At 37.3% G+C, this 10,023-nt stretch overlaps 1 protein-coding gene across 3 annotated transcripts; it reads right to left on the bottom strand.

Moving 5' to 3' along the window:
* Positions 1-2,158: 2,158 nt before the first annotated feature.
* LOC117290908 (serine racemase-like) lies at positions 2,159-9,791 on the bottom strand. Of its 3 annotated transcripts, none has more exons than XM_033772480.1 (7): positions 9,671-9,791; positions 8,230-8,509; positions 7,080-7,310; positions 6,367-6,486; positions 5,288-5,365; positions 3,780-3,989; positions 2,159-2,942 (listed from the first exon to the last, which is right to left on the bottom strand). In XM_033772480.1, exons 2-7 carry the CDS (start codon positions 8,401-8,403, stop codon positions 2,766-2,768), a joined length of 990 nt encoding a protein of 329 aa, XP_033628371.1. In that variant the 5' UTR covers positions 8,404-8,509; positions 9,671-9,791; the 3' UTR covers positions 2,159-2,765. The 3 variants fall into 3 exon arrangements, with proteins under 3 accessions (XP_033628371.1, XP_033628370.1, XP_033628372.1); XM_033772479.1 differs by lacking the exon at positions 9,671-9,791 and adding an exon at positions 9,371-9,661; XM_033772481.1 differs by lacking the exon at positions 9,671-9,791 and adding an exon at positions 9,339-9,350.
* Positions 9,792-10,023: the final 232 nt, after the last annotated feature.

Below are 10,023 nucleotides of genomic sequence, written 5' to 3' on the forward strand. Positions count from 1 at the left end.
ATTTCTTGACATTGGGATTTATATAGAAGTTTGAAAACAGATGTTTATTAGTCAGGAAAGTTTTTTTTTAACTACCACGGCCCAATTTCATAGAGCTGCTAAGCACAGAAAGTTGCTTAGCATGAAATGTCTTAGCATGAAATGTCTTTCCAACCAAATTTTAACGTGATTTCCAGGATGAGCAAACAACAGATTAATACCAGTAACAAGAAACAAATTGAAATTTGGTTGGTAATCCTGTTTTTACCAAGGAAGAAATTTCATGCTAAGCAAATTTATGAAAGCTTAGCAGCTCTATGAAATTGGGCCCAGGTCTCAGAGGTTAGTATATTAATGTACTAACCTCCTGAGACCTGTTTCTTGACATTGAGATTTATATAGGAATTTAAAAACAGAACTTAGGCATGAATTTCTCTTCAAGGGTCGATTTCACAAAGAGTTAGGACCTTAGGATGAGCCATACGTTACGTTTTGTATATCTCCTAGCTAGAAGATATATTTTACAAAACGTATGGCTCATCCTAAGTTTTAGGACTAGTATCTTGTCCTAACTCAAGATAAGACTAGTCTTACCTCTTTGTGAAATCCACCCCTGCATGTGTCAGTATATTTATGTAGGCCTACCATCTTCCAGGACCTGTTTTTTGATGGGGATGGATATACAGAAAGGAATTTTAAAACGTTTTTTTTTTTTACAAGGTCTCAGAGGTTAGTACACGTACTAACCTCCAGGACCTGTTTCTTGACATGGGGATGGATAAAGGAATTTTAAAACAGGGCATGAAAGGTTTTTTTAAATTGCCAGGTCTCAGAGGTTAGTATATTTATGTACTAACCTCCATGACCTGTTTCTTGATATGGGGATGCATATAAACATTTGAAAACAGAACTTGTTATGGGCATGAAAGTTTTTTTACATTTTTATTACCAAGGTCTCAGAGGTTAGTATATTAATGTACTAACCTCCAGGACCTGTTTCTCGACATACAGGAATTTTAAAACAGGTCTCAGAGATTAGTATATTTATGTAGTAACCTCTAGGTAGCTTGTTCTTGACATGGGGATAGACATCAAAATTTGAAAACAGAACTTGTATTATATATGAAAGTTTTTGTAATTAACAAGGTCTCAGAGGTTCGTTTATTTATGTAGGCCTACCTCCAGGACCTGTTCCTTGACATGGCTGCTGTACTGGTACTTTTCAGAGCCATTAAAAACACCATTGAAGTACATTTTAAGTGAAAAAATAAAGTTTACTAGTGATCATTGTTTATTCCAGACCGTACAAAGAATAGTTTACAATTTAAGTTCACAAATAGGGCCTACAATAAATGGAGAATTAACATGTGCCTATGATAAAAATATAGTGTTATAATGTAAAATCCGAGTTAAAAAATTACACTAAACCTCGACTGTGAATTAAAAAGAAAAATATAAATTCTTTCATGTTATATTTAATATGTTCTCTCATTCATCTGCGAATCAATTATCAATACAGTCAATTTTCTCAACCCTAAATACTCTAATATTTATTTACAAATAACATTCATTTATCTCATACAAGTCCAATCTAAATGCTTAAAAAATATACCAAATGCTTGTCCCGCCCAAAATATTGAGTTGTAATATTAGTGAATACAAAAAGTACTGAAAAAAAACTGCACAAACTTTTTGTGCACCTTTAAATACAGGCCAGTGAATGATTCCTCTTGTAAACTCGTAGCAAATGCTACAAAAAATGTGTCAGTTGCCACTCAAAGATCCTCACTTGCTCCTAAATAGTACATGTATAAGCATACAGTACTTGTGAACGAAACAAGATCAGTGTAAAATATTTTGCTATGCAAAACTGCTGGCCGAGATCATTCCTGGGCACAAATCCAGGGGGTGGGTCAACATCCTTTTAATGCACTAGGCACGTTTGGTAATTGTCAAAGACAAGTCTTCTCACTTGGTGTATCTCAACATATGTGTAACAAACCTGTGAAAATTTGAACTCAATTGGTTGTCGAAGTTGCGAGAGAATAATGGAAGAAAAACACCCTTGTCGCACAAGCTTTTCAGACGCAGTGCATTCGAGACCTAAACTGAGGTCTCGAATTCAATTCAAATATTTTAGTGAGAAATTACTTCCTTCTCAAAAACAACGTTACTTCATCAGAGGGAGCCGTTTCTCACAGTGTTTTATACTATCATTAGCTCTCCATTGCTCATTACCAAGTAAGTTTTTATCCTAACAAACATCCTAAATTCCTTTTTTCATAGTACCAATAATAATTGTGAAAGATTATAGAAAGCCGAAAAAAGGCACATGATGAACTGAAGCTCTTCCCAAATGTATTGTTGGATTGCGAAATATGCTCGGTGTAGTGCTATGCAGATTCCCCAAGAGCGCATTGCGGATCATGAGGTCACCAAAGTAAACTTGTGTTATATGAAACACCTGTGTTCATCGTCTCTTCATTTGTCCCTCATAGTTATTGTATTCCATTTCAGCAAACAAATGTTTTACCATACCTGAAATTGTCATAATGATACTGAATCCATGGGCCGGGGGGAGTGGTCTTAAGAATTCATACTTTTTCCCAACTTTTAGGTGTAGAAAAATCAGAACCTCTTAAGAGATCACACTTTTTGAGAAATCATCAATAAGACACATAACTGCTGGTGTGGAATCCATGACCCCCCCCCCCCCTTACTCAAGCTATAGCTTGCTGAGTTAGTAATGTAATTACATTCAAAATCAATAGGTTTAGTATGTTAACCTAGATCCAGGTTTTAACTGCGTCAATGTCATAATTTCCTCCACAAAGAATGACTCCAACATTCTTCAAATCGCCATACTTGGATTTGAAATTCTCAGACATAATGGCAGCCACACCTACTCCCGCTGAAGGCTCGATGCACAGCTTCATGTTCTTCCAGACGAGCCTTGTACCTTCCTGGGAAATGAAAGTAGGGAAAATCCATCAAGAAATTAGAAATTAATTAAACTTATCTTCTTTTTTTAATGGTAGGGTCATAGATTGGTTATTGTCAATGTTACGCTGATTTATAGACACAGTTATAAAGAAATATATCATAAAAGTCACATTTGAAAGTTTCAGTTCAATACAGTGTTCACAGCAAAAAATGGTGACAGTATTTTCACAAAAATGTTGATTCCATCCAGATTTGCGAGGTGACAGCGGGCAACAACTGCATCTCTGGCCCCAGCATACCCGAACAAATCTCAAAATCTGAGAAAAGATTCATACATGAATCCTTTCTCAAATTCAAATGATTTTTTGCTGAATAAATATTAAGGGAATCCTTTTTTATAACAAAGTTTGTACTTTCATCAGCTGCTGTGCTTTTACCCCCAAGTAAGTTTTTGTGGTCATGATTTTTGGAGTAAATACCAATCTATGACTTAAAGAAACATTGGGTCATCATATTGGGAAATATAAATTTTGAGGCATTGCATGGTGAGGTGTCATCAACAAAGTGAAAGTTCAGACTGTCCAAAAAATGTTTGCATATTTTAATGCTTGCCTGAAGATGAGCATACTGTTTGAAATGTCAAGACCACACTGGCTCTTGCTTCTCAGAGCCAACACTCCCTCAAACGAGATTTACACCAACATGGTTAACTACAGTATAAGTTTCTTTCTATTTATCCACACCATGTAAAGCTTCAAACAATACTTGCAAAAGTTGTACATTGAATTTGTTTTTTAAGCATTGGAGAGTTATAATCAAACAAAAAATTTGTTTTTGTTTTGTTTTATTCCAACAACCTTGATCTCATCCTCCGTCACTGTGATGACATCATCAACCAGATCTCTTATGATTGGCCAGGCTACGTTGCCGACGGATATGCGTAGACCGTCTGCGACTGTGCTGGGGAAATGACTTTGCCTGATGTGTTTCTTAGCCACAAACGACTGGTAGCAATCATTGGCTAGTTCAGGTTCGGCTGCAATTACTCTGATGCCTGGGCACAAGCTCTGTACAAATCCAAACAAGTGCAAGAAACAGTTTTAGTGAATAATATTAATAATAATAACAAGTTCTTATATAGCGCATTTTACAATAACCGTATCACTGTGTACTGTGTCATAGTTCCAATAACATTCCTGTAAACTTTCTCGGCTCATTATGGAGTAAAAGAGACTTCAAAATCCAGGCTGGAGCAGGAGCCAAAGCCTAAGTCAAAGACTAACTAGTCATTTTCATTTTGGGGGGGGGGGGGCTGCAGACACATCTTTACACCCTACCAAAAGAAACCATTTGCAAAAAGTGCAACATACTTGTTTTAGTCTATTGATACAGAACCATACTTTCTGATGTGCTGAATTGAATGAATTGTTACACTTATGTTTAGTGTTCAACCTCATACATGAGGGTGAGGAGGGAAGGCTCTGTCTAGGAGGCAAGGTGAGACATTTCAACTATAAAACTCAAAATGTACCTAATTTGTACAGACCTTTCCGTCCCAGTATTATTAACCCTGCATTTCATTCATTCATTCATTCATTCAGTAACATTTATTTCAATGCGGTCATACAAAAATGCTTATTGACAAGTATGTCGAAGCTACAAAAGCAATAAAGTATGAGGTATGATAAAAGGTACACAATGGTTTAATGATAAGAAGCAATTTAAAGACAACATTTAGGTAAAAGGTTAAAGGCAGTGGACACTACTGATAATTACTCAAAATAATTATCAGCATAAAACCTTACTTTGTAACGAGTAATGGGGACAGGTTGATAGTTTAAAACATTGTGAGAAATGGCTCCCTCTGAAGAGATGTAGTTTTCGAGAAAGAAGTAATTTTCCACGAATTTGATTTCGAGACCTCAAGTTTAGAACTTGAGGTCTCGAAATCAACCATCTAAACGCACACAACTTCGTGTGACAAGGGTGTTTTTTCTTGCATTATTATCTCGCAACTTCGACGACCAATTGAGCTCAAATTTTCACAGGTTTGTTATTTCATGCATATGTTGAGATACACCAAGTGAGAAGATTGGTTTTTGACAATTTAAAAGAGAGATGCTAATGTTCCCTAAACCCATGGACAAACATTTAGTATGGTACAACCAAAGTATCGTAACATGAACCTAGGACAAACGAAAACAAAGACACTGGACAGCAAGGACAGACAGTATACACAAAATCACATCATCACATCTAAGTTGTTGTTAAAAAAATATTAATTATGATCATGCAGGCTCCTTAAACACTTTTAGAGTGGATACTTGCACATATTTAAAATAGATAATTATTTAAAGAACTATACCTTTGCTGCTACGAGAGCTCCAGCTAACATCCCACCTCCACCCACAGGTACAACGATGGCATCAAGTTTGTTGTCTGTCTGAAAGATTGAATCAAAATGAGCCTTCAGGCTGGAATAACACAGAGACAGCAGATCAAGGCCATCGCCTTCAATGCCCTGGTGTCGATTTCACAATGAGTTCCTAGGAGATATCAAAATCTTAAGGCTAGTCCTAAGTTAGGACGAGTTACTTGTCCTATAAACTCAAAATAAGACTAGTCTTAACTCTTTGTGAAATCCACCTCTGGTCTTGGTGTTGGTGATAAAGCTTCTCATAGACTTTATCAATTTCCACAGGAAGTGCCCTATAGCTGCCAAATGAGAATTCCCTCAAAGATGAAATCCATCCTCTTTCAAGGCAAAATATTTTGGAAACCGTTTGATTGTTTTAATCTAGTAAATATATACAAAATTAAACTGACCAGGAGGTCGCGTTTTTGAGATATCACCGGAAATTTTGAGTGGTTATGTCATCGCAGTAAAAAAGGATCTGTACTTGAAATATGCAATCTGAGAAATGTATCTGACAGAAACATTTCTCAGATTCAAATTTTGGGTGATAATCACAAATATATTGTTCCATCACCACATTACTTCAAAGTTAAATGGTGGAAACAGAGAGCATAATTTCAGAGAGGTTTTAAAGGCACTGGACACTATAGGTAATTACCAAAAATAATTGTTAGCATAAAAACTGACTTGGTAACAAGCAATGGAGAGCTGTTGATAGTTTTAAACATTGTGAGAAATGGCTCCCTCTGAAGTAACGTAGTTTTTGAGAAAGAAGTAATTTCTCACTAAAATATTTGAAATTGAATTCGAGACCTCTGAGGTCTCGAATTCAAGCATCTGAAAGCACACAATTTGTGCGACAAGGGTGTTTATTCTTCCATTATTCTCTTGCAACTCCGACAACCAATTGAGTTTTATTTTTCACAGGTTTGTTATTCCATATGTTGAGATACACCAAGTGAGAAGACTGGTCTTTGACAATTACCAAATGTGTCTAGTACTTTAAGCTGTGTAGCCCTTTCCATTACCTGTTGCAAAAGCTCTGTACATATAGTTGCTTGCCCTGCCATGATGACGTGGTCCTGTGAGGTGGATATATACAAAGCACCCTTCTCTTTAACAACAGCATCCTTAGCATCGATTCGCCCCTGAAATGTCAGAAGCAGAGTTTACAACTAAAATCAGAATTTAAAGAAACTGCACAAAAAACAATGGGATACCTGTAACAAATCAAAACAACTGCTGTGTTCATTTACAGATAGAATTCATCATTGTAAATTTGGTGTCTCATCCAACATTACACAGCACCCATTCAACAGTGATCCACTGGCAATGTTCGATTTAAAGGCACTGGACACTATTGGTAATTGCTCAACTTAATTGGTAATGAGCAATGCAGAGCTGTTGATAGTATAACTACCATTGTGAGAAACGGCTCCCTCTGAAATTTTTGACAAAAAGGTAATTTCAAATAGCGATACTCATAAATATTAAAACATTTTTTATGCATCTGAAAGCATACTAATTTGTGCAACAAGGGTGTTTATTTGCACTTTTGATGACCAATTATTTTATGCATATTTTGGGGTACAAGAAGCAATTAATTCCCGTGTTCTGTTAAAGATTTAACACTTTTTGTTTTTAAAAGTAACTCAACGATGAGTTTTTGGAGGAGGGAAGGCTGCGTAATTATTACTTCTCAACACATCAATTGTTGAGCCAGTGTTATCAAATTACTCACCTGTTCAGTAGATTGGCACAGTACAAGCTCTGCTCCGTATTCCTTCACTGCGTCCTGCTTGCACTCTGGGGCCACATCTGGCATGACCACATATGCCTTGAAGCCGAGTATTTGAGCTGCTAAAGCGAGTCCCTGGGCAAAGTTTCCACTACTGTGGGTCGTTACACAGGGTAGGGTTTTGCCTTTCGATTCTTCCTTGAGTTTAGATAAGAAGTTTACAGCTCCACGGAACTACAATAAATAAGATACAATAAGCGAACCAAAAGGGTAATTGATATAAAGTCCAATTATTATTATTTTTCTATGGTTTATTAAAAAAATGCTCAACAAATGCTACATCAGTTTTCTTTTTCGATGTAGTCATGAGTCATGACTCACTCTGATTTGGCCTTGATGTGAGTAGAGTTCTGCGTTGACTCTCTCCATTGCAAAAGACCCTCTGATTTTCCTCCTTCTGCAAAACCAAACACTTTCGATCCCTTGCAGTGCTCAGTGCGGTCACAATGGTTTGATGTGGCTGCTGCCAAAGGAGCCTTGTACCTTACTGCAGTTCAACAGTTTCTTAGCAATTCAGCTTCTTATAGCTGCTTGAATTTGGAAGAAAAGACCACACTCAAGACCCCAGGGCTGGTAGCTCAAAGAGATCACTGGACCAAAATTTTGTGTGCAAGACCAGTTTCTTAGCAATTCAGCTTCTTAGCTGCTTGAATTTGGAAGAAAAGACCACACTCAAGACCCCAGGGCTGGTAGCTCAAAGAGATCACTGGACCAAAGTTTTGTGTGCAAGACCAGAATTGAAATGAGAAGAAAACTTTCCTACACAGTTTAATCAATCAAACTTTTTGGATTTGAAAAAGCACCAAGATAAGATTGATCTCAGTTGTACCATGGGTATTAAAATGCTTTGCAACAATCATCAGATTTAAACTTATCAGACTAAAAGTCAACATTCGAACACAAACACAAGACCATCGGGCATGTCCTGGCCCAATGCTAAAATCACTGCCTGCGGTCAAGTGTTAAATTTGAGCCCTGCATCCCATATTGAAATATTATCATACAAATCCATGCGTTTTGCAGAATCTCAAGCCCTCTGTAGTCAAAGTCTATACTTTTTCAGCAGAACATTCACAGACACATAAATTTATACCTTGAATGACCCCGTCCGTTGAAGCAGCTCACATTTGAAGAATAGATTTGTCCCCGCTTTGGCATCCATTCGCCGTGATGTCATGACAGGGGTAACGTTGGTAATTCCCTTGATACGCTGCTCTGCAGCTCTGATGTCATCGAGACAAAACGGCTGCTTCATCAATAAAGCCATCCTTGTCTACGCACAAGTGTCAGCTTTTTGTGTGATTTAAAAGATGATATGTTCAACTTCTAAATGATTACTGCTGGAAGAAATCCTGAGCAAGTTGACTACTTCCCTTTTAAAGAAAACAAGAATGGCACATTAATTATAATTGGCTTTTAAACAAAAATCAGGTGAGGTTTGTGACAGCACTACTCCTAGAACTATGAGGTTCGTTCGGCTGTCATCTCCGGAGACGATAGCCGAACGAACCTCACAGTTCAGGGGCCAATTTCATAGGGCTGCTTAAATTAAGCAGAAAATTTGCTTAAGCACGAAAATAGCATACTTATTTTAAACATGTTACTGGCCAAAATTTCATGCCATAGATATACATTGCTTGTGACTGGTATTTAGCTGTTGTTTACTTAGCATAACAATTGAGTGGAGTCTTGGCCGGTTATCTGATTTTACTATAACTAAGCAAGGATATTTTCGCTTAAGCAAAATGTTGTGCTTAAGTAAGCAGCTCTATGAAATTGGGCCCTAGTAGTAGGAGTATGACAGCACCGCACCCACCAATGTATAAATCTCTTTTGAGTAGTAGTACGTAGCGCATGGTTTTCTTTCTTCATAAAAATAGAGACAATAGCCTGATCGCGGAACAAAACTCATCATATAGTTCTTCAAGTTAGAGGAGTATCAATGTATCTAGCTTATGCAAAATTAATGTTTTGAAACGGATTCAGAATCAGACCAAACAAAGCCCGGCTCAAAGCTATTTTTTAGCAAAATAAAAATTGCCTTGCCCTCTCATTGAATTTCAATTTCAAGTCCTGGAAAAATATGAGCTGAAAATATTTAATTTTAAACAAACTTTAAAAATAAGAATTTTGCAAAACTAAATTTATGATGTTATGTGAATAACTAGAAGGGCCAAAAAAGCCAGCGCCAAGAGTCCACACTCTGATTCTTCCGACACTCCATACACACCTACCTGATGACATGACAAACACAAGTACACGCCCACTCTCCGGCCGCGGCTCAGCTGCATTTTTCTGGACGACAAGTAGTGTAACTGTCTGAGCGCCCTCAGGAGTCTGGAACAGAAAAAGGAAATTCTCTAAGAACATCCACCAGTTAAATTTCCCACATTTATGCCTCGCTCTTTCTTTTGGCCATTGAAATTTTCTTCCGTAGATTAGCACATTTGTTTGTGCACCCAATTTAGTGTGGTTTTTATCAAAATGTCAAAAGTAAAACGAACAATTTCAATGTATTATTGTTATAAACTGACCTTTGATTTTGAATGTCGAGTACTTCCAAACAAAGTCCAGTGACGTTGTTTGACGTCTCCATATGATTTTGTGCAAGTTGTCAAGTAGGTACCCGACTAATTGAGTAAGGGGGTGCAACTGGTGCAATTGGTGCAAGATATGCGGCGAGATTTCCTATGGTACATGTACGAGTAGGATTCTACTCTACTCTACTCACTATATAACTGGTACTCTTCACGTCGTTGCGTTAAGGCAATGCAAAAATAACTGAGTACCAGCATACACCATAGACCTTATTGCAGATAGCAATTTTGAACAACTGCGCATGTGCGCGCAAAGGACTGTGGGAAAAATTTGGCACCTCGCTCAAAAA

This window comes from Asterias rubens, chromosome 5 (genome assembly GCF_902459465.1).
Source record: "Asterias rubens chromosome 5, eAstRub1.3, whole genome shotgun sequence".
Lineage (NCBI taxonomy): Eukaryota > Metazoa > Echinodermata > Asteroidea > Forcipulatida > Asteriidae > Asterias > Asterias rubens.